Source organism: Sitophilus oryzae, unplaced genomic scaffold (genome assembly GCF_002938485.1).
Source record: "Sitophilus oryzae breed Bouriz unplaced genomic scaffold, Soryzae_2.0 scaffold_249_pilon_pilon, whole genome shotgun sequence".
In the NCBI taxonomy this organism is placed as follows: Eukaryota; Metazoa; Arthropoda; class Insecta; order Coleoptera; family Curculionidae; genus Sitophilus; species Sitophilus oryzae.
Window position 1 is genome coordinate 72,999 of NW_022146806.1, and position 26,055 is coordinate 99,053.

The 26,055-nt window shown below is 35.7% G+C and overlaps 1 protein-coding gene across 1 annotated transcript in view; it reads left to right on the forward strand.

Annotated features, from left to right (window-relative positions):
- The first annotated feature begins 2,836 nt into the window (after positions 1-2,836).
- LOC115884458 (calcium-activated potassium channel slowpoke) overlaps positions 2,837-26,055 on the forward strand; it is a 165,464-nt gene continuing 142,245 nt past the window's right edge. The window contains exons 1-2 of the mRNA XM_030903048.1: positions 2,837-2,989; positions 6,602-6,787. Of these exons, the coding sequence (XP_030758908.1) occupies positions 6,722-6,787 (66 nt within the window). The 5' untranslated portion in view covers positions 2,837-2,989; positions 6,602-6,721. The remainder of the gene's footprint in view (positions 2,990-6,601; positions 6,788-26,055) is intronic.

Here is a 26,055-nt window from a genome sequence, read left to right on the forward strand (position 1 = left end):
CCGTAGTGCACTAAAACTCTGGATCAGGAAAAAGCAGAATGTCCACTGGAGAAACCGACACGGGCACAGGCACAGCAAGGCTTTTATCCAAGGACCTAGCTCCAAAACCGCAAAAGAACTGCTAATGCTTAGCAGGAATAAATTGCGGATTACAACAGTCCTCTTGACAGGACATATGGCTGTCAAGTGTTACCTGAACAAGCTCAATCTGTATCAAGGAAGTCTTTGCTGCAGACTTTGCGCTAAAGATCCTGAAACAGCGGAGCACATAATATGTCACTGCGAGGCTCTGGATCGCAAGCGACACTTTTTATTTGAGAAAGCTAGGCTAGAACCGGAGGAACTATGCTCCCATCCTATCAAGGACCTGCATAAGTTAGTGCAGGGCACAGGGATAGGAGAATGGGTGCAGATATAGAAAGGGGACAAACACAATAGGCCTCACAGGTCGCAGTGTTTCCGGCAGAGGACGGCCCCTTATTGTGGAAAAAAAAATATATACGAGATGCACTTATCTACGACGAAATGGTATACAAACTTTATCGATGGCAACTTCATTGGTGTATAAGACTTTCTGCCTGGGCAGCGAGTATTAACCATAAACTGTGCTCTGGGTCTACAGTTAATTTTCACTCAATTTTTCCTCCACTTGACTTACCTGAAATCTTACCTGAGAAAAAAAAACAGAGTATAGATATGTGACATCGTAAGGATTAAAATATTCAACAATGTTAAGTTGTTTTTACGGTTATATTTCCCGGACATGTCCGGGTAAATCCGGACATATGGCAACTCTACCCAGAACTATGTGAATACACCTTAAACGCTGCGAGTACATGTTTATTAAATATTAATTTCATGCAATTATTTTTTATTGCGCGTTAGTACTTAAAAATCGAATTAGTTGGAGGATTGTCATGATTTTGTCATTCGTATGTCGTGTTATTTTTGATGAACAACCGAAAAACGCAAGGGTGATTTGATTTGACCGATAAATTTGGTGAAAGGCTTACTACTTGCATTCGGTGCAATAATCCCACTTCCTCTTTTCTATGCCAAACGGTTTATAGTGTTTGGCTATTTATAACGGGAGAATATTTTCAAGATTCAGTCTTGCTCGGGTAAGTCAACAGAAAATAAGATGTTATAATTCATCACAGAGTCGTGTTTACATATGCGAATGATTTTATATCGTTATAAACGTTGAAGGAAAATTATTAATTTAAAAATAACATGTCATTTTCTTTTATTTTTAGTTTTCGAAAATTTAATTCCACTTTGCCATTAACACTTTCTTTCTTATACAAGAAGGTAAGGTTAATTTTTCAATCTGACATTTTGGGATTCAAGACACCTTCATCATAAATTTTATTAATTTAAATACCGATCTGGACTTTTTTCCTATTTTTTTCTACATCTCATTTTTCAGAGATAAATTGAACAAAAATAACGCACACCATCCTTTGAGAGATGTTAACATTAGCTCTAACTAATTTTATTTCTTCCGAGCGGTTGTACTTCCTAGGTTGACTTTTATCTTTTGAGCCTGATTGTGAGTTAAAGATTGTGAGTTATTGTCCTTTTACCCTCCTTCAAAGGTTTGCTTTGATAATATGTACTCACACTGGGTTATAGAACGTTTAGAGTTTTTAAACAATAATTATTGATTTTAAAAATATTATTCACAAATTAGGGAGAGGGAAATCAGACAACGAACAGAGATGATATGTGTTAGGTAATAGCTTTGAGACTGCCGTTCGTGATGCATTAATGTTGTTTTGGTCTGTAAATTTTGGTTATTGTGACAAAGAATGTTATTAACGGTAAAGTAAATGTTTCCTTATTATTTCACTATAGTGTTAACTAAAGCATATATCTTGTTTGTCTGCTGTATTGTACTTGCTGTATATATTGTTGGCCAAAAAATACCTTTTCAATTTTGTTGAACGACCCTGGGTTGTTATACCACATTTTACAGAAAAATAATGACTTTAAATCTGTCCAAGACCAAGACGAAGGGAGTCTTGGTCTTGCATTTGGTCTTCACTACCCAAGTAGCATTTTTGGACACATTTTAAGTAATGTTTCTAATAATTGTATCTGTTTCTTGACACAAAATGGAAACGGTATGCTAGGTATGGGTAGTAGTTGTTATTACATTTACACTTAAAACAAATCATCTCTGTAATGCGTATAATAAAAAATTATAAAATCGCATAAAAAAATATCTGTATTTGTACTTACCATATATATGTGTCCTTCTTTCTGTTTTTTTAAATTATAGTAGGTACTATAAAAACTTGAAGAATGCTTAAATGCAAAAACTGCAGAACAAAATCAAAACAATAAAGTAAGGTTATGTTCTCATATTTGACAGAATAACAAATAAATTATGGAAACTGTTCAGGCACAAAACGGATAGGAAATCCGTAAATGTGAGCCACATATGTTTCTTAAAAGTTTCGAAAATTTTGTCACACTAAGATCTTTATTGTTATAGCTTATATAGCGAAACCATATTTTGGTAAAATGTTTCGAAACAAAAAGCGATCTATGTTATGAAACATATGTATCAAAAATGTGACAAAACTGTTTCGCAACGTTTCTCAGCAGAGATTTTGTTTCGATTTTGTGTCTAAAAAGGCTGCTTGGGTAATAAGCTGTGATATATCTCTCTTTTCCGTTTCAGTCAAGATTCCAGAACGAGCGCAGGGTCGGCTCGGCCTGCACCGATGGTCCACGGGGCGGCAGCGCGGGCGGCCGCTGAATGACGGCCGAGAGCCCGAGGGGCGGCGTCGGCCCGCCCTCCCCCTCCGCCAACAATTGCAGCGCGGCGGCGGCCGCGGCCGCCCTCAACGCCACCTGGGCCAAGTACAACAACGACACCCTGCTGCTGGTCGCGCCCGAAAAGTGTCTGCAGGTGCGCAAGTACTGGTGCTTCCTGCTCTCCTCCATATGCACGTTTTTGGCAGGGCTCTGTATCGTGCTGGTAAGTACCTTTATCTACGTCAGTGAGTTAAGAGTCTCTTAACTCACGCATTTTAGACGTAGATAAAATATTGTACAATACACGCGAGTTAACTCCATTATGATACTTGTGTGGTTACACAACTCGTTGTGCAACTTTCACACGCGTATCTTAATGATGCTGTTAACTCACTTGTATCGTAAATATCTATTATATAATTCTATGCTATGTAATTTTTCTTAGGTGGTCTTTCTTAATTTTGCTTATGTACGCTCCAGTGGCGGACTAAGGGGGGGGCGGTAGGGGCGGTCCGCCCCGGTCCCCGTCTTTTAGGGGGCCTCCAAATCTTAGTAATTTTTTTTAATCAACTGGCAAATAAGGCCAATATGTGTTCAGTAGTTAGGAAGCAGTTTGTAGGTGGACTATGCAAACCATACGTATACGCCAACTATAAACAGTATAAATGGAAGCAGATATTTAAACTAGTGACTTCAATATTATTTACTGTCATATTGACATTGCCATGTATGGTGTTATTTGAATAAAGGTATTAAGGTAATTGATATTTATTAATTATCAATTATCAGGCCCCAGTAGTTGTGATTGGCATGTTCTCTTTAGGAAATCAAATAAGGGGAATACTTTTCTTTGTTTAAAATATGGAATAATTATTATTTTTTATATATTTTGAGACTGAATTTATTTATTTTAGCTTTTAAGTTATTTTTCAATGGTTTCATTATTTATTTTTACTGAATAAACATTTTAAATTACATCCATTGCACAGCATAACTTGTATACTAGCTTCTTTAACCGATGATGAGCAGTGAAATCTTTATTGTAACGGAGGCCACAGGCCTGAGACAGAGAACGATGTTTTGTCGCGGTATTTCCCTGGAACGCTAGCGAAATTAACGCGGCTCATATGTGGAACCGGTATTTTCATCACTTTGTCATCATAAGTTGCCATTAAATACATGCAAACATTGTTTTATTACATCAAATTGCATTCGTTTTTCAATTTGAAAATATTATAAGCTTTAAAAATTGATATTATTAAAAATGACGTTTTTCTGCAGTCTTTTAGAGCTAAGGCCCTTAATTACCTCGGGCTCGGGCACATCAGATCCCCAGGTCGTAAAGACGGCACTGCTGATGAGTAACATATTTATATCTATATCGATTTTATTATAATTATTACAGTATACAGGGTGTCCCAGTCTGAGCGTGCATTAGAAGTTTTAAGAGAACGACAATATCTAGATCGAAAGTTTTTCTGCACATTATTGTTTTACAACAAGATCTATCGATTAAAAATATTTTCAACATGGCGACACTTCCGGAAATACCGGAATTTGACAGAAACTTTCTTATTTTAAATGGTGTAAATATAAAAAAATATTTCCATTTGAAAAAATTTTCTTTATGATAATTTTTTAATCGCTCAATTCCATGACATCTGCTGCGGCCATTATTACATGACATTCGGACTATTTAATTTTTTTAAATAGATAGCCACATGTCTTCTCTTTATGGTACAGTGGTTGTGGCAATCACTAAATTTGACGTTTAGGCTATATACATATTTTTGACAGGCAGTTTTTTCCTAATTATAAATATTTTTTCTGCTCAAAAACGGTTGACGTTAGGTTAGAGTGTTTAATATCAAAATCCATAAAATTTTACAGAGAATTTAAGTAAGTAATAAAAAATGCGGTCACCCGTTTGAAATAAGAAAGTTGCTGTCAACTTCCGGTACTTCCGAAAGTGCCGCCATATTGAAAATATTTTTAATCGATAGATCTCATTGTGAAACAATGATATGCACAAAATCTCGGATCTAGATATTGTAGTTCTCTAGAAACTTCTAATGCAGGCTCAGCCTGGGACACCCTGTATAAATACTTCAATTTTGTCAACCATTATACATAAGTCATTCAATTTTTACAAAATGTGCATTAGAAGTATATTATTTTCTGAACAGACCGGGGGCCACATTTAGCTTCGCCGCCCCGGGCCCCCGATAGGCTTAGTCCGCCACTGATACGCGCGAAGAATTTAACTTCTCCAATTTCATTTCAGGATTTACTAGACTTTTCCTACTTACTTACTTACTAGACTAATTCAGTTATTACCGGGTGCGCCTCAAAAGTGGCTCACCCCTATAACTTTTTTATTTTTAGCCGATCATACCAACAGGTATGGTAGGCTATTAAGATCGACAAAAAAAAGTTTTTTTAATTTCACTCAAAATGAGTTATTTGGGTCATAAATGACCTAAATACAAAATATTTTCATGGTGTTTGTCTGTCTGTCTGTCTCTCTGTCAGTCTGTCCGTCTGTAATACGATAACTCAAAAACCGCTAAACCGATTTTAACCAAATTTGGCACAAAAATACTGTGGCACCCGAGAATCTGGCCATTAGTTTTTGGTGGGGGTGTAAAAATTTTAAAAAATCGTAACTCCAAAATTACAGTAGCTAGCGAAACGCGGTTTTCAATTTAAGATTAGAAATAATATTTGCAACAAAATTTGAAATAACATCAAAATCAGTCAAAGTCGCAGTTTTTCAGATATTCCGCGTTTCCGTAGTCCGTTTTTGAGAAAATTCGTGTGGAGAACTCCAAACTCCCATCGGACGCGACCCCAGGTGGCGGATAGGGGAAATAACCGCGGACCAAAATTGGAAAAATTCCTTTACTTTGAAACTAAAAGAACTGCCTACCAATTTTTTATAAACCTATTTTAGTATGGGCGGCTATACGTGCCTCCCGGCGCTAATTTTTTTTCAATTAAAAAAGGAGATTTGGTATGTTAATATATGACATAAATTAGAATTGATTGCCGTTTTCAATTATTTCCGGTCATTTCCTGTTTTACCGGAAATTACTACAACTTTTAATTTTTAAATGGCACCCTCGGTATTTTTTTATTTTATTCGATAGAAAATGTCATTCTGAATAGAATGACATATCATATGTCAACTTTTGACATTTTCGCTTAAAAAAACATCGTATTTTAAATTCCAATCTAGAGTGCCATAGCTGTTCTAAAACACTAATTTTTTAATCAATGAGCCTTGGAAAAATAGATTTGATCGTCCGATGTTTTTAGTTTCTTGTCCTGGCCGGTTAAAAGATACTCAAATCGTATTTTTAATCATATCTCATTTTTTTCAAACGGAACAAGGGTAGCTCATTAGCATATTTGGAAAAAAAACATTTTTTTACGAATAATTTGGTATCACACACTTGGTATTTCGAGTCGAATTGTCGTTACGAATCGCATGTTACAATTTCAAATAAATCATATGCGAAAATGTCAAAAGTTGACATATAATATGTCATTCTATTTAGAGTGCCATTTTCTATCGAATAAAGTAAAAAAATACCGAGGGTGCTATTTAAAAATCAAAAGTTGTAGTCATTTCCGGTGAAACAGGAAGTGACCGGAAACATTTAAAGACGTCAATCAATGCTGATTTATGTCACATATATACCAAATCTCGTTTTTTATATGAAAAAATAAAAAGTTTATTTGGTTAACGTTATAAGGGTGAGCCACTTTTGATACACGCCCAGTATTATGTGAAAAACAGGATATTCTTTATTGCCTTTGATTATTTTTACAGGTATGGAGGCTGTTTGCATTCCTATGTTGCCGCAAGGAGGCGGAATATGGCCCAAACGATCCGAAGCAGAAGGAACAGAAGGCCGCGAGGCAGGGCAAGCAGGAATTCGAGGGCACCTTCATGACCGAAGCCAAAGATTGGGCAGGCGAACTGATTTCAGGACAGACGACCACTGGTCGAATTTTAGTAAGAGAATACTACTTATTGTTATTGAATGAACGTTCCAGCTCGAGGCATAAAAAAGTTTTGGCCTGTTAAAAGTGGGACAAAAAAGTGCTAATAATATACAGGGTATCCTATTTTCGTGTGTTTTATGGGGTGTCTCGTTTATGAGTAGGGATACAAAGATGCGGTTTTTACATACTGTACTACTTTTTTATGAAACTAAAACTGGCTACACACAGATTTGTTCCAGCCCCATGAATTTTTTCGACCTCCCTCGTATCTCGGCTGTCTTATTACTTATCGAAAGGGTGAAAACTGGGCCCCGTAGGGGTTTTCACGTAAAATTCAGTGGTGTACTATTTTTTTGCTGGGAGCTGTCATTTTTGAAATATGACCCAAATTTATGTTTTTTTTTTTAAATAGGATATTATGAACTTTCTAAAAATACAATATACTCTATGCTTATTTTCAGAAACAAGGCAAAATAGTGTATTATTTTATTAGGAGTAAAATTATATTTTTTGCGACGAGGCTGTACAGGGTGGGCCAAATTGGACGCTTTTAAAGGGAAACACCGTTTTCTATAGGAGATAGACGAAAACTATTACCGGTGTCTGGAGCTTAATTTTTGCCATAAACATGATGGTGAAAACCGCATATCGATATCTGTTACCGTTTCAGAGTTTTTCAAAAATGTGCATTTTTAACAAACCGCTGTAACTTTTTTGCTATGGAAAATTTTGTATTTTTATGAAAACATTTCCAAAGCACCTTTTTGCGTAGAATTTAATGATTTAAGTATAATTTTTTTTTAAATTAATAATTTAGGAATTATCAACAGAAAATTTGATTATTTATATGGAACACCTTATATATTTTTAATTTATTGAAAATAATTTAAAATTATCTTTCCAAAAATATAGCGCACTTAATATTTTGCTCGATTCCTCTTCGAGATATAGAGTTTATAAAAATTCGCCCACTTTAAATAAGTAGGCTTTGAACGGCGCCGGCTGTAATGCAAAAAAATTCTAGCTGATCAATTAAAACGAAAATAATATTTGCAATGAGAGATGCTCAATTTTATAACAATTTAAAATTTATTTAACCAACATCAACACATTTAAACTATATATAATAACAATACAAATAAATAGCAAACCAAGACATGAGATTAGATCAGGGGCTTGGAACAGCCTCAAAAAGGAAATACCACTCCTGCAACTCCCAGTGGACGATAGGCCAAGAACGTACAACTTTGACAAACATGTCAATGTAGTATTGAGCAATAAGAAGGATTGGAAGAGCGAAACGCTTGCCCAGCAGTTAAAAGACCATACCATAATTTGGTATACTGATGCTTCCAAAACCAATACGGGAACAGGGATTGGAGTGTTTGGGCCGAGAGCTAATTACTCCGAACCAATGGGCACTTACCCTAGTATCCTACAGGCAGAAATCTACGCTATCGAGAGATGCGTACAACTTATCTTAGATATCGACGGCCAAAGGTTGGGATCTTGGTTAGCTATTCAATTATTATTCTTGAAATTGGCTGCAAAAATTTGCTAATAACTTCAGCGTTCTGAGGGGGTGCGGTGCCTCGTCTTGCTGGAAAAATATGTTTTCGAGTTCCATTAGGGGCATATCATCAATAAGAGATCCAAAGCCAACTAGTTAAAAGTGGCGAACTGTTAAAAATTCTGTATTTTGAAGGGGATTAAAAAAATATCAAGTGTGCTATATTTTTGAAAAGTTAATTTTAAGTTCTTTTCAGTTAATTAAAAATATACAGGGTGTCCCAAATAAAAAATCAATTTTTCTGTTGATAACTCTTAAGTTATTAATTTTAAAAAAATTATACGTAAACCATTAAATTCTACGTAAAAAGGTGCCTTGGAAATGTTTTCATAAAAATACAAAATTTTCCATAGCAAAAAAGTTACAGCGATTTGTTAAAAATGCACATTTTTGAAAAACACCCCGTAACTCCGAGCTCATAACAAAGCAAATAAAAAAAGTAAGGTACAAGCTGTCCCATTTAAAAACATAAGTTTGAGTCATATTATTTCGAAAATGACAGCTCCCAACGAAAAACTACTTACGCCACTGGATTCCACGTAATAAAAAATTACGGTACACAGTTTTCACCTTTTCGATAAGTTATAAGGCAACGAAGATACGAAGAGAGTCAAAAAATGCAACAATTTAAAATACTCATATTTTAGGAACTAAGAGGGCTAGGACAAATCTGTGTTTAGCATGTTTAGTTTCATAAAAAATAGCCCAGTAATGTGGAAGCCATATCTTTGTATATCTCTACACATAAACGAGAAATCCCATAAAATAACCGAAAATATGACACCCCTCATGCTTATACATATACCATTTTGATATTACTTTTTTGAATTTAATAGATCCATTATGATAATTTTTTCTATATCTTGCACACATGTTTGTTACTGTTTTCTTGTCAAGAAAGCCTCCTAGATATCTCAGTTCAGCTTTCAATACGGATAATTGAACTAAAAAGAAAAAAGTAGGATACTAAGTCATACTCACGATGATTGTTTCGCGAGACAGTGGACTCGTCCAAAAATATCCCAACATATAATTAGATCCGTCTGTTACTTGTATATATCGTGTATTTTTAAAGTAAGCGCCTTTCAACTTTGGCGAAACGTATTCGTAAGATTTGTTTACTATATGTGATCGAACTACTTATGAGCGTGTATATATTTTATTTGGAACGATTCAGCGTACTAATAAACTACACACTTTCCACGCTTCAATTTAATATTATGTAGGTATTAGGGATGTAAACGTAACATCGATGTTTTTTAAGGTATAGACTTGGTGCATTTCAACCGATTTTGAAAATTCCAACATCAGCGCTCGGTACGGTAGAAATTAGAACTGCCTGACTAATGTTTGAGTTGAGTGACCGTTTATGTTGATCATATTAAAATAATATTGAAATCGTGGCTATGTCATAATATTTAAGTATTTTGGTTTTTACTAGTGCAGTTACTGAAACTATAAAATTCTCAGGTACAAAGTTGGTGTAATGTAATGCTGTTTCGGGTAGTATATACACACGCGTTGTGATTCAAGTTTACGGCACAGGAAGCCACAAATCATCCGTGTATGTATTCCATTTCCTATTGGTCGAGATATTTTGAGGTTAGGGTTCCATTGTTTATTGTTTTTAATTATTTGGCGGGTTGGTTAGCGTGGTTATTTGGAGGGCGTTAATTCATTAGTTATGATTTTTTACTATGATTAGGTACACGTGAATTTAAGGTAATAGTGTAGTAGTCAGTTAAGTTCAAATTCAGACACAAAATATAAAATAAACACCGAAATCGAAAATAAATATAGGTTAGGTAGAAACGTCAAAACAGAAGGCGCGCGCAACACGGATGATTTGTGGCTTCTTGTGCCGTAGAAATAAGTCGCGTTGTGTTGTGGCAATTTCAAATGATAATAAAATTGACGAAAAATGTCAATACGAAAAGAAGGTTGTAATTGTGCGTGGTGCAATAGCACTCAATACAACTCTCCCCGAACAACAATTTACAGCTTCTCAGTTTTATCACACTGATTTGATCAAAGTCAAAAATGGATTCAGGCAGTTTGACTAAGCAAGTAAGTAAACAAAGTGCCCATTGCATAATCAACGAGTTAAATAGACATATGGCCAGCTAGGTCATATCGGATTCAATATGCCTGGGTTTTAATTTATGTGGTCAAATGAAGAACGAAAATGGATAAATAACAATTAAATGGTATTAAAATAAAATTAAAATATATGTTTTGATATTTTGACGTAACCAATTTATCTCTTTTTGTTTCCTAGCCTACTACTATAATTTTTAGACCTTATAATCCTAGGCGACAGCCTAATATGATTTATTTTCTAAATATCTCCCGTTAGAGAGAAGATAGAAAGTTGCGGTTTGGCGCTAATATTTTGGAAATTTTGTGCTCTATTTAACTGTGAAAAGAGAAATATAGCCTTCTATTTATTTTTTTTCTACAAAAGCGCAATATCTGTTAAGATGTCAAACAGCGACCTCTAGCTACCAGGAAAAAAATATTGAAACCCAATTTATACTGGAAATCATTAAGGAAGAAAGTTTAAATCGGCTAACCTAAACCGGAGTTATCCTTATTTTAATAAAAGCAAGTTTAACCTTCCCCCACCACTTTATTTTATGAGATAGGGCAAAATACTCTATATCAAAAAAAATTACAAATTTCTCGATGATTTTAATAGTAATATTTAAAATACCTATTCACCTGCATATTTTTGGGAAAAACTCTGTTTTCTGATTGACTATCAGAGAAACGCCCCCTGGCGGACATTTTTCGAACTTGAAAATAATTTTCAGTCATTTCTCTTGATCGATTTACTTATTAGAATTTTTTTCCTAAAGTTATACGATAAGTAGTTTCTGAGATACAGCCGGCGTCCATTCTTAGTTGGCCACCCGGTACTATGACGATAAAATATGATTTAATCAAAATTAATAGTATACTTCTTTTTAATTAACTAGTGTTTAATTTTTCTATGGATGTGTTCCAAAATTATAATTATGTATCTTGTAAAACATTTCGATTTCGTTATAGTGCAGATAACACTAGTTATGTCCCAACTAGCAAAACCTGTGCAGATAAATAATGTCATTTTATGATTTACTACCTGCTCAAGACTTAAAATAGATGGCTCTGTTTCTTTGAAAGAATCGACGTGAAACATCGTTAGAAAAATATCGATACATTGTTAGTTTACATTTACAATAGTTGAATATCAGTGGCAAATATCGATGTTTCGGAATTATCGATGTATCATTTGCATCTCTAGTATGTATACGTTATATACACATACATTATTAAAATAGTTTTGCTAATGACTATTATCGCGATTATAGAAGCAGACGAACGGATCGAGAACTATTTTAAACACGCTATAAATATTTCAACGCTTTATCTACATCGACTTGGATTGTATGCGCTTCTTTTATGCTCTTGTCTATTCAGTGACGAGTTTATTAGGTGAATATTATATGTTTGGTTTTCGTTTTTAAATAAATAATAAATTCTAAATCAAACATCTAAAATTGTCATGACAGCAAAATTCTTGGAAATAGAATAACAATTTTCCACCTGAGAAACTAAATATTTTTTTGTATATATTTTTATTTCTTTGTATGTTAAAGTGCTATATTTTTGTTATTTGTAGCCCTATTTTCATGATTTTTTTAGGAAGTTGTATATAATTATATCAACTTTAATTCGTAAACTCAGTTTTTTATAAACTTTAGTATTTCGCATATTATACAGGGTTAATCGTGGGGTTGTTTTTTTACCCTAACTTTAAAACACCCTGTGCAATAATTTCGCGTGTGTAAATTTTAAAGAGAAAATTGCAAGTATCCAATCCCTCATTACCAAAATTGTATGCTTTGCAAAAATTCATAAACCGGACAAGTCTATGCCCCCAATTGTTTCGGCTGTAGGTTCTCCGACTTATAATTTGGCAAAATGGTTATCAAGGGAGTTCGAAAATTTACCTGATCATGAACCTTCTTTCTCAGTTAAAAATAATATATTGAATTCATTAACAAAATTAAAGATATAACATTGCATGAAGGTGAAATTTTGGTCTCCTTTGATGTATCTTCGTTGTTCCCAAGTGTTCCAATTCCACATACTTTAGGCTACTTAAAGGAATTACTGAACGCAAATGGTCTCGACAACAAAACTGTGAGTGAATATATTGAGCTTACATCGTTATGTATGAAACAAAATTGTTTCAATTTAATAACAACTTTTTTGAACAGCGGGAAGGTACAGCAATGGGTAATCCATTGTCTCCATTTTTGGCTAATTTATTCATGAGCAGGTTTGAAGTGGAGGCTAAGAATCAGTTTGAGTATTTTCCAAGAGTATAGTTTAGGTATGTGGATGATATTTTTGCTGTTTTTGACACACATTCAGACACCATAGATAATTTTATTTCTAAGTTAAATAATCGTTTCCTTCCATTAAATTTACGCATGAAATTGAGAACAACGACAGATTACCATTTCTAGATGTATGAGTTATTAGAAATATTAATAATTGCCTGGAATTTAATATCTATAGGAAAAATACGACCACACGCAGATATATTCCTAATGAATCACATCATAGTGTTGAACATAAAATGGCTAGTTTAAATTTCCTAGTTCATAGATAACTTAGTTTCCCACTTTCCAAAGAAAGATATGAAATAGAAAGAGATTACATTAGGAATGTAGCTGAGTGTAATGGATATTCTCCTTCACTAGTTGATAAATTAATTAGAAAACGTAGGTATAGGTTAATGATTTCTGAAAATTCGACTTTTCAAGTGGAGAAAGACACGTCTAAATATTTTTCGATGCCGTTTGATAGAGAGTTATCCCGTGGTCTAAAAGGAATTTTGAAGAATGTAAATTATAAACTTGTGTATAGTGCTAATAATAAATTACAACAATTATTAGGTAATCCAAAGGATAAAACACCTCCACTGGAAAGGTCGGGTATTTATGAAATTTCTTGTAAAGATTGTAATCAGAAATATGTTGGGCAAACTAGAAAATCAATATTAACTAGATTTAAAGAACATTTAGCTCAGATAAGATATGGTAAACCGGATAAATCTTGCGTTGCCGAACATATTGTTCATAAAGAACATTGTATAGATCTTAATAATTTAAAATTAATTAAACAAGTCTCAAATTACAGGCAATTAGATGCATATGAAAGCATCAGAATTGATAAATGTAAAGATAGTATGAACAGAGTCAACGGTCCAATTCCTTCAAGTTCTTTGTTCCTACTACTCTAGTGGCGGAAATGTAACTGTTACGCTTAGTTGGCTCTGACTCGGTTGGCTAGATTTTGCCACGCCCACTCGGGGCCCACTGAGCGAGTATATAAACGCTCAACTTGTAGATTGTACTTTAGTTTATAATCATCTGCTGATGATGCTAACATGGTTAGCGAAACGCGCGTCCAGTGTAAAAGTAAAAGTGTTTTGGTGTATTGTGGTGATTTAGTGTTTTTATTTTGCTGTGTAACACCAAAGATTCCAACCCTCAACTGTAATGTGTAAATTTTCTTAAAATATAATTTTCCGGTCAGAACCATACCTCCTGAATATTTTGTTTTTTGGATCATGTCAATACATGCCTTTGTTATTTTTTAAGAGCGAAATGAACTTGCCACCAATTGCAATTTTTTCAATTATCATTTCTTTTTGAAGTTATTTTTGGCGGATTTAGTGATTATTGTAAGCTATATACCACTATAAACTGCCCATCATGTTCGACGTTTGGGAAATGCTTGGGAGGAGGGTTAGAGGTCACGAAGCGGTACCAGCTTCATTAAATGAACTTCGCTTGGTCCTTAAAGAAGAATGGGGAAACATAACGCAATATGATATATGCAGCCTCAATGACAGTATGAACGGACCTATACAGGCAGTTCTAGCAGCCAAGGGAGGCAATACAAAGTATTAGGGGTAGTTTTTACATTTTTTTTCTGTTTATATGATGATGATGTTTTCTTTAATATTGTTAGTTTTGTTATTGTTATTAATTTTTATTAAAACCCAGGCTGTGTCGTTAGTCTTTAACGTTTTTTTTTAATTTAGTATAGAGTATTATGACGTTACAATAGTCACCGAAACCATCTCGTCATATTAAAAAATTACATTAAAATGTAATGATAATTGAAAAAATTACAAATTTATTGTGATCAGTTCATATCGCTCTTAAAAATTAACCAAGGCATGTATTGACATGATTCAAAAAACAAAATGTTCAGGAGACATGGTTCTGACCGTAAAATTATATTTTAGGAAAATTTACAGACGAAATTATTGCACAGAGTGTTTTAAAGTTAGGGTCAAAAAACAACCCCTCGATTAGCCCTGTATAATAGGCCAAATACTAAAGTTGATAAAAAAACTAAGTTTACGAATTAAAGTTGATATAATTATAAACAGTTTGCTAAAAAAATTATAGTGCTCAAAAAAACAAAAATATAACACTTTAAATTTGACCAAAAATTTCTCCGTAGCGTTTTTTTTGCATCTGTGTGTAATATAATTTAAAGAAAATAATGGGTGGGTGACCAACAAATCTCTAGAATAGTGGAGAAATAGTGCAGAGACAGGCAAAAAAGTTTATAGTAGACCATTCGCTAAAATTTATGGTAGACCTGTTAAGCAAAGATAGGAAGACTGTCAAAACTGCAGTGGGTCTACTAACAGGGCTATTAATGCCTATGAACAGCTTAATAGGTATCTAAAACCATATGCAGATTTTTTTAATCTTAAGGAGAAACGAGATAATATATTTTATGTCAATGCGACAGCCTGTTCCACTGCGATAGGAACACTGTCAAAACTGCAGTGGGTCTACTAATAGGGCGTTGTTTATGCCAATTAACAACTTAATATGCATCTAAAGCCATGTGCAGATTTTGTTAATCTGAATGAGAAATGAGAGAATACATTTTATGTCAATGCGACAGCCTGGTCCACTGTAACATTTTCAGTTCTATTGTGATCCTCTTCTGGTCCTTAGTTTACATTCTCCATTCCTCTTCATTACACAAAGTCTAGCAACTTGGAGAATGAATCTTCCACATAGCTCTTTACCAATGGTTTATCATTGCCTAGTAGAGGTGGGAATTCTAGTTCCTTGGGAGGAACTAGTTCCTTGGGAGGAACTAGTTCCTTAGTTCTAGTTCCTCCAGAGGAATAGTTCCTTGAATTAAGTCTTTAGTTCACAATAGTTCCCGACTAACATTGACATCCTCCTTGCTTGCTAATGCGTTTCTTTGTCAGTCAGAACTATTCACATTATGATCTGTATAATTTTTATAATGTACGGAGATATAACGAGACGTGTAATTGTGTATGTTAAAAACATATAGGTATAAGTTTTATTGCAGATAAAAAAAATAAAAAAACTCAAATCCGAATTTAAAAACTATATCACAAATCAATTGGAAGAAATATTACAGAAATTTTACGAAAAATGGCATTTTTCCTCACTTCAAGCTTCTTGTTTTTGTCTAAAAAATCAGATATCTACTTCGTTTTATAAGATATTTCTTAATTTTAGGGACCTAAAGAGAAACATTTCCATAAAATATTTAAAAAACAAACTAAAAATTAAAAACAGTATCCACGACAATTTTCTGTGGTAATTACGCCGCGCCGGCTGTGGCAATAGACAAGGCCGAATCCATCGTCGTCGCCTTGTATTATATCTCGGATCTGCCGACTGAATAGATTCCCGTGAACTGAGGCAGGGGTAATAGTTCCTCTATGTCCGGATCCGATAACATACGGTTGGCACTCCCCACGTCTGCCTAGCATCAATCGCGCTTGCTGATCCATACGTAAACTAGTCTTTTATTTAGTTCCTCTAGTTCCTTTAGGTCCGGATCCGATAACATACGGCATACGGCTGGCACTCCCCACTCATGCCTAGCATCGATCGCGCTGGCCCGATCCGTTCGTAGGTAAGCTAGTCTTTTATTTGGTTTAATTCCTGTAGGTCCGGATCCGATAACGTACGGCTGGCACTCCCCACTCCTACCTACCATCGGGCTACGCGCGCTAGTCGTATAATATCCCGTCGCCGTCGCATATTATTCTATATCGGTCACAGTCTCGATCCCGGAACAGGTCCTGAGGAACTAGTTCTTTGAGAAACCAGGAACTAATTCCTTTCATTCCGGGGTCGGAATAGTTCATTGGAACTAGTTCGTTCACGAACTATACACCTCTATGGCCTAGCACACAGAACGGTACATTTGCCAGACTGTCGCACCGACATAAAATGTGTCTTTTTTTCTTCAGATTGATATATAATCCGCACATGGTTTCATCCGTCAATTCCATCAGTTTTAGGTGCATATTAAGCTTACAATACCCTCTTAGTAGACTCTTGTTGACAAAAGCTAGTATCTGAGGCGGTTTGACAGAGGTTAGTTCTCCATTTCTGATATCAGTCATACCAAACTTCTTGGCGTGAATGGTTGTCGTCTCGGCGCAGTCAGTGATGAGGTGTTCTTGTGTTTCCCCAATTTCACTACAGAATCTCCATTCGCCGTTGTTTCTTAGCTTCAATCTACTCCTGTGTCCGGTTAAAAATACCCGTGACAATCCACAGATTATCCTTACTCAAATATAAAACAATCTTTGAAGTTCTGAGAAATTTCTTCAAGTGTCTTAGGACCGTTGGAGATTTTCCATTCCAGGGTTCCGCTTTAAGTTGGTTTCCATTTGAGAAGCAGAACGGTACAGTTAGTGGAGTGTTCGGTCTTTTTCTAGCTAGACCGTTTGCTTTTTCTATCACTTGGTGGACTAGCACACAGAGTAGGAGGACTTTATTATATTTCCCTAATTTGTTAAGCTTCTCTAGGCCTTCTTTGGCCAGCTTCTAATTGGTGGTTACTGAGTTTTTTATTGCTGCTTGACTATCGGATAAGATGGCTATTTCTTGTTTGCGATAGTTCTTATCTCAGATAAATTGTACGCATTTTTCGTGCGTAGATTAAAATATTTTTAGAAATTGTGGCATACTTAGATAGGCTTACGGGGAAGTATATCTTTGTTTCGGCCCATAACAAATCTAATCTAAGCCCGGTCTACATGGTATAAGCGCACCTCTCTATATTTACGTATTTCTCTGAGAATCACGCGAGGTGCATGGGCAAATGAAAAAGAAAGAAAAACACCGTAAAGTTTCTAATGCTAATTGAAAGCGGAAGAAAGCATTCGCGTTTTGTCGGTTGCGAACTTTTACCGGTTCCAATAAGTTTGCCGGCTTCTCAAACTTAAAACCTCAAATGCTTATTGCGATCTCGTGACGCGATATTCACAAGCACGCACGATCGCGTGCAAACGAGTTCGTTTTAATAAGGATATAATGGTTTTAGCTGCACTAGTAAGTAATTTTTGTGGACATGCATGCCAAGGAAAAATCAACAAAGTATTATTTACCTCATTGTTTTTTCTACTATTAATTATTAACTATTTTCAGTTAAATTATATTTACGAGGAATGATATGAGGAGGTTTTACATTATAGGAAATTAGAAGAAAAATATCAGTAAATTATATTTAAAAACATAGTTACTATAAAACGTTAGTCGTAAAGCAAGGTACATATAATTAAAAAGAAATACTTGCTTGGAAATACTTAATAATTATCTTCATCATCATTTCCAGCCTCTTAAACCATTTCCAATTAGTGTTGCACAAGAGTCTTGAAAAAGTCTTGCAAGACCAAGACTCTTGCAAGAAATTCAAGTCAAGACTTTCAAAATTTCTTGTCTTGAATTTCAATAAGTTAACTAAGTTATCCTAATACTTAAACGAAAAATTTTTTTTTCCAAATTTTTAAAAAGTTAAACATCCCGGTTATTTTGGACTTATTTGAAAAACGACAAAGAGAAAATATCGTCAGTGAAACGTGATAACCTGCTAACTCCATTTTTGATTTTAAGTAAATAATACGGTTAATACATAATTGAAGAATTTTGGTTTTTCGGGTTATTAGGCCGTCGTCGGTTAGAATTGCTTCCTAACGTTTCGCTAGCACGAGTGGCTAGCATCTTCAGAGGTGTGTTTGCTCCGATTGCTCACACTAGACTGATGCCTCCGCGTCGGCGTAGCGCGTATTTATGCGTCGGCGGAGGGGGCGTGGCTTGTTCGGGTGGTAGTTCTTCCGGAACTGGTCTACTTCTCTGTGCTGCTACTTTGGTCCTAGATATAGCTGGTTGCCAAATTCTGTTAAGGTAGAAAGTTTCTTCCTTCCTGTTGAAATTATTTGGATGTTTGTGAATTTCAACAGCTTCCCTGACCAGACGAGGATGATATCCAGATGTTGTGGCAATGACTTGGGTGTCTTCGAATTGGATTTTGTGATCACCATCTCTTAGAGCATGTTCTGCTACGGCTGACTTCTCTGTTTGCCCTAATCTGCAGTTTCTCTTGTGTTCCGTAAGTCTCGTTCCTACTGACGTTTGGTAGTTCCAATATATACGCTACCGCAGGAACAAGGTATACGGTAGATCCCTGCAGAGGATAATGGTTCTCTTTTGTCTTTTGCTGGTCTTAAGCAGTCCCTTATTTTTCGGGTAGGTTTGTATATGGTTTTGATGTTATGCTTCTTGAGAACTTTACCAATCCTATCGGTGACCTGGGAAACATATGGAAGGAAGGCCTTATTAATGATGTTTTCCTGTTCATTGGCGTCAGGTCTCCTCTGCCTAGGTGCCAGCGCCGCCTTTATTTCTCTGTCATTATAGCCATTGGCAAGAAAGGCTTTATTTAAATGACTTAGTTCCTCTTGGATGTGTTCATTAGCACAGATACGTCTTGCCCTATTTGCTAATGTTCCGATAATCCCCTGTTTTTGGCTTGGATGGTGATTTGATAGTTTGTGTAAGTACCGGTCTGTATGAGTGGGTTTTCGATACACGGTGTGATCCAAAAGGTCGCCATTTCTCTTGACAAGCACATCGAGGAAGGCCAGTTGGTTGTTTACTTCGGTTTCCATGGTAAATTTTATGCTCGGGCTCTGCGAATTAAGGTGATGAAGGAAGTCATCTAGGCTGTCACGTCCATGTTTCCAAACCACAAATGTATCGTCCACATAACGAAACCATACAGCGGGCTTCAGAACGGATGACTCTAGCGCTTTTTCTTCAAATCTCTCCATAAAGAAATTAGCAATTATTGGGCTGATTGGGCTACCCATTGCGACACCTTCTGTTTGTTCGTAGTAATTGCCGTTCCATAAGAAATAGCTACCAGTCAGACACACTCGGAAGAGCTCCGCGATGTCAGGTGGGAATGATTCCTTGATTAGATCCATTGACTCGCCTAGGGGTACTCTCGTGAATAGAGATACCACATCGAAGCTTACCATGATGTCAGATGGTTCCAGTTTTATATCTTTTAGCTTTTGGACGAAATGCGTTGAGTCCTTCACATAAGAGTTTGTGTTGCCGACTTTCGGTTGTAGGATCGTAGTCAAGTATTTAGCTAAGTTGTAAGTAGGCGATCCTGGAGCACTCACTATCGGTCTAAGTGGGACACTAGCTTTATGAATTTTTGGTAGTCCATAAAGGCGTGGTGGTTGAGCTTCCGAGTTAATTAATTTTGATTTCAGATGTTCCGGGAGTGAGGAGGCCTTGATGAGTCTGTTGGTGTTTCTGACAATTAAGGCAGTAGGATCCTTCTTCAGTAACTTATAAGTCTGGGGCTCCAGTAGATCCTCGATTTTGGACCTATAATCCTCAGACTTCATTACTACCGTAGCATTCCCCTTGTCTGCCGGTAAGACCAGAATGTCCTTGTCAGCATTCAGCGATTTTAGAGCCTGATGTTCTTCCCTAGACAGATTACTTTTTGGAGCCTTAGCAGTTCTCAATATGTTGACCGTTTCAAATCGGATTTCGTCTGCGATACTGTTAGGAAGGTTACGTATGGCAGCTTCTGTTCCGGCAATAATGTCTTCCACTGGAACCACTTTCGGTGTTATGGCAAAGTTTCCTCCCTTCGCTAATAATGTTACTTCTGATGTCGTAAGGGTCTTATCTGTGAGATTCACCACGGTTCGAGCAGGTTCAAGAGATATCCTATATTCCGGCTTGGTTTTTGGTTGCAGTTTTTCATATTTGATCTTCTGGCGAGCTGATGTTCTTTCCAATTCATTTTGCATATTTTGGTATGTTATTCCGTCAATCTTGTCCCAGTCTACAGGTTGCATGTTGGCGGTAAGGATATAAAATAGGTCGATCAATTCCCTGTCTACCTTTGCTAAGTCTCGTCTAGATGTATGAATCCTCTCACGAAGAAAATTTTTCTCCATCCTGGTGTAAAGGCGATTTGCCTGAGTAGATGAGAATACCCTCTTCATTTTGAGAAATCCTGGTATTACGTTTTGGTCTCGGCAGCGGCACAGAAAAGCAAGCGATGATAGCAAGTGAGCTTTTCGCTTCCGTGTCTTGTCCAGGCGTTGGTACAATCTGAATAGCTCCTCCCCGTAGAGCCGTTTAATGTAGTAGTTTAGGCTTTCGCGGCCATCGTTTGAAGAATTTTGGTTTTTCGGGTTATTAGGCCGTCGTCGGTTAGAATTGCTTCCTAACGTTTCGCTAGCACGAGTGGCTAGCATCTTCAGAGGTGTGTTTGCTCCGATTGCTCACACTAGACTGATGCCTCCGCGTCGGCGTAGCGCGTATTTATGCGTCGGCGGAGGGGGCGTGGCTTGTTCGGGTGGTAGTTCTTCCGGAACTGGTCTACTTCTCTGTGCTGCTACTTTGGTCCTACAACCGAAAGTCGGCAACACAAACTCTTATGTGAAGGACTCAACGCATTTCGTCCAAAAGCTAAAAGATATAAAACTGGAACCATCTGACATCATGGTAAGCTTCGATGTGGTATCTCTATTCACGAGAGTACCCCTAGGCGAGTCAATGGATCTAATCAAGGAATCATTCCCACCTGACATCGCGGAGCTCTTCCGAGTGTGTCTGACTGGTAGCTATTTCTTATGGAACGGCAATTACTACGAACAAACAGAAGGTGTCGCAATGGGTAGCCCAATCAGCCCAATAATTGCTAATTTCTTTATGGAGAGATTTGAAGAAAAAGCGCTAGAGTCATCCGTTCTGAAGCCCGCTGTATGGTTTCGTTATGTGGACGATACATTTGTGGTTTGGAAACATGGACGTGACAGCCTAGATGACTTCCTTCATCACCTTAATTCGCAGAGCCCGAGCATAAAATTTACCATGGAAACCGAAGTAAACAACCAACTGGCCTTCCTCGATGTGCTTGTCAAGAGAAATGGCGACCTTTTGGATCACACCGTGTATCGAAAACCCACTATACAGACCGGTACTTACACAAACTATCAAATCACCATCCAAGCCAAAAACAGGGGATTATCGGAACATTAGCAAATAGGGCAAGACGTATCTGTGCTAATGAACACATCCAAGAGGAACTAAGTCATTTAAATAAAGCCTTTCTTGCCAATGGCTATAATGACAGAGAAATAAAGGCGGCGCTGGCACCTAGGCAGAGGAGACCTGACGCCAATGAACAGGAAAACATCATTAATAAGGCCTTCCTTCCATATGTTTCCCAGGTCACCGATAGGATTGGTAAAGTTCTCAAGAAGCATAACATCAAAACCATATACAAACCTACCCGAAAAATAAGGGACTGCTTAAGACCAGCAAAAGACAAAAGAGAACCATTATCCTCTGCAGGGATCTACCGTATACCTTGTTCCTGCGGTAGCGTATATATTGGAACTACCAAACGCTCAGTAGGAACGAGACTTACGGAACACAAGAGAAACTGCAGATTAGGGGCAAACAGAGAAGTCAGCCGTAGCAGAACATGCTCTAAGAGATGGTGATCACAAAATCCAATTCGAAGACACCCAAGTCATTGCCACAACATCTGGATATCATCCTCGTCTGAAAGTCAGGGAAGCTGTTGAAATTCACAAACATCCAAATAATTTCAACAGGAAGGAAGAAACTTTCTACCTTAACAGAATTTGGCATCCAGCTATATCTAGGACCAAAGTAGCAGCACAGAGAAGTAGACCAGTTCCGGAAGAACTACCACCCGAACAAGCCACGCCCCTCCGCCGACGCATAAATAGCGCTACGCCGACGCGGAGGCATCAGTCTAGTGTGAGCAATCGGAGCAAACACACCTCTGAAGATGCTAGCCACTCGTGCTAGCGAAACGTTAGGAAGCAATTCTAACCGACGACGGCCTAATAACCCGAAAAACCAAAATTCTTCAAACGATGGCCGCGAAAGCCTAAACTACTACATAATACATAATTTTTACGTAAAATTTTAAGGAAATATTAAGTTTTATTATTCATCAACAAAGGTCATTGTTATTTCTATATCATATTAACGCATGAATATACTTGCTCTATGTGTACAATATTGTTTTGTACCGTTTCTTTTCCCTCCTCTAAAATTAGGAATAATATGTTCCTTTTATCGAGATCTACCAGCCATGAGAATATTTGCACCTATTTAAGACCCACCCTGTATAATTACTCTTGCTTTGGCTTTTTTTGTATACAGGGTGAGTTTCCTACGATGTTCTCTATGGGTATCTCGGAAACTACTGGAGATAGAGAGTCGGTTAAATGGGGAAAGAATTGCAGTTTTATGGGGTCATAAATATGCGCCTTTCAGATTTTGGAAAATGTTCATGGCTTACTAGATATTTAGAAAAAAACAAATTTCGGCTATTTTAAAAACTGTCTCTAATTCCATTATAAGTTATTTTAGACAAAAAGTTTTCAGATAAAAGTTGTAGATAATCACATCCTTCAAGGGATCGTGTCCTCCGCTTTTTTCTAAAGCCTGTCATTTTTGACATATGATACATACTTGTGTTTTTTTAAATGGAAACCATAGTTGACCATGATTTAATAAAAAGCGCCGTTTTTAAGCTTTTTAGTGATATAAGCTATATCTTTTCTTCGAAAAATTACTGGGTTATAGCCAATTCATATAATTTTTAAACAATTTCACTTAGTTAGCCATGGAAACAAGTTCAATCGCAGTTGCTCTCAGAAATGTGAAGCTGTCACATCCAAACTTTCTAAATTAAAATAAACAAAAATTGTAAATATGAATTTTTAAATGAAAAAGCGCGTAGATACTCGCGCATCAATCCAACATGACTTTCATTATGACACACTACCCCCCACTCCACCATAATGAAAGAAATGTTAAAAATTATTTATATCATAATTATGCAAACGCAGGGATAGGAAGAGGTGGACTAATTGAATGGGCCTCCTCGATCAACTGACCTATCCATTTTAGATTTTTTTATGCGGTATGGTTAACAATAAGGTTTACAAAATAACTAATGAATTAAGAGAGGCACTCGAAGTGGCGGTACGAGAAAAGTTTGGTTTAAAACTGAATTACTATATACCTATTCTCACAGAAGGACTTAATTATCCTTCTGTGAGAATAGGTAGTAATTCAGTTTTAAAAAGATGCAACTCAAATCAATGGCGGATTTTTTGAACATTTTCTAAAATAACTTAAAGTGTATGTAGTGATATTTTTTTTAAACTTTACCAGTAATTTGTGTAATGAAAATTGTAAAGAACCGTTTAGTAATATATTCTGACTTTTTATAAGTTATAAATCATAACAGAATAAAAATGCTATGCAATCTATGTGAAATTAGTCAAGAAACATAAGAATTGTCTTTAACTAAATTTAACTTTCCTAACATGTCTTGAAAACCGTTCTCTAAAAAACGTAACATTCACCGGTCAACGTATCCTCGAAAATGTATGGTCAAGAAAAGTTGAACCAATAATCCTACACGCTTTTCTTCATTTGAAAAATTCATATTTCCAATTTTTGTTTATTTTAATTTACAAAGTTTGATGTGACAGCTTCACATTTATGAGAGCAAAGACGATTAAACTTGTTTCCATGGCTAACTAAGTGAAATTGTTTAAAAATGATAAGAATTGGCTATAACTCAGTAATTTTTTGAAGAAAACATATTATAGCTTATATCCCTGAAAAGCTTATGAAATGGCGCTTTTTATGAAGTCATGGCCAACTATGGTTTCCATTAAAAAAAACATATATTTGTGTCATATGTCAAAAATGACAGGCTTTAGAAAAAAACGGAGGACACAATCTCATTAAGAATGTAATTATCTACAACTTTTATCCGAAAACTTTTTGTCTAAAATAGCTTAAAATGGAATTAGTGACAATTTTTAAAATAGCCGAAATTTGTTTTTTTCCAAATATCTAGTAAGCCATGAACTTTTTCAAAAATCCGAAAGGCGCATATTTATGACCCCACAAAACTGCAATTCTTTCCCCATTTAACCGACTCTCTATCTCCAGTAGTTTCCGAGATACCCATAGAGAACATCGTAGGAAACTCACCCTGTATATTGGCAAGAGCTTCTGTATAAAGTTTTTTTTGAAAATTGCGAACTTCAAAGTATCGAGCCACTGAATGAATAGGTTACAAAAATGTCCAAATTCTTTTAAAATTACCCGTCATGTATTTGCATTTTTTAGACTTTTGTATCAATATATAAAAAACAAATTTTATTCTGTATAAATAGAATGCGTCCGTAATTCTGAAATAAAAACATTCCAAAGGTCAGTTCAGGTTATATTTTTGATCCAGATCGAATTGATTTTGATTGATATTTTTGGCAGACGAAGGATTTTTCAAGAAATGTTTTAGAGATTTTTTTTATTTTTGAGTAAAAAGGTCAACAACTAAGTTCACTGGCTTGCTAAATTCATTTTTTATATTTTATATGCCACCCCCACAAATGACAGTCTTGAATATGGTCAGTTATTATCATATATATTTCTTTTCAATTTCAATTTCAGTTCTAATCGATTTTATTCTTTTGCGTTTCCGTAAAAGTTGAATAAATAATTAGCTCATTTATAATTTAGACTGAATTTTCAGTATACCGTTGTCTGTGAAACCCACTCTATTATTCATAGCCATGTCTAGCTTTTCTATACGTTTTTTTTTCAGTACAAAATATATTTAGGTGAATATTAGAAAAATGTATAGAAATAACAAATAATAAATCAAAATAAACATTATTCATAGAAAAAAATAGTATATAAGTCATAACAATGTGGTAATAAAAACTGTGTTTCGCCACAGAAACAACCATTTTAATTACTTTTTTTTTATATCTCTTCGAAATTTTTTATTTTGAGTTAAAGTAAATTTTAATGAGTAAATGTACAGGATGTCCCATTTCGTGTGTTATGAGGTTTCTCGTTTATCAGTAGAAATATAAAGATGGAGTTTCCACATCAGTTTGCTACTTTTTTTATGAAACTGAAGAGTAGGTAAATTATATTTTTAGAAAACTCATAACAAAGCAAATAAAATATAGGGTATACCATTTAAAAAAACATACGTTTGGGTGGTTATACAAGGGGAGACGAAAAATGCAACAAATTCAAATTCGCCCTGTATTTCAGGAACTAAGAGGGCTAGGACAAATATATGTGTAGCATCTTTAGTTTCATAAAAAAACAGTATAATTTTGTGAAAACCGAATTTTTGTATCTCTATACGTATAAACGAGAGAAACCCTATAAAACACACCAAAATGGGACACCCTGTAAAATAAATAGGTTCTGGAAACACCTTTGAGG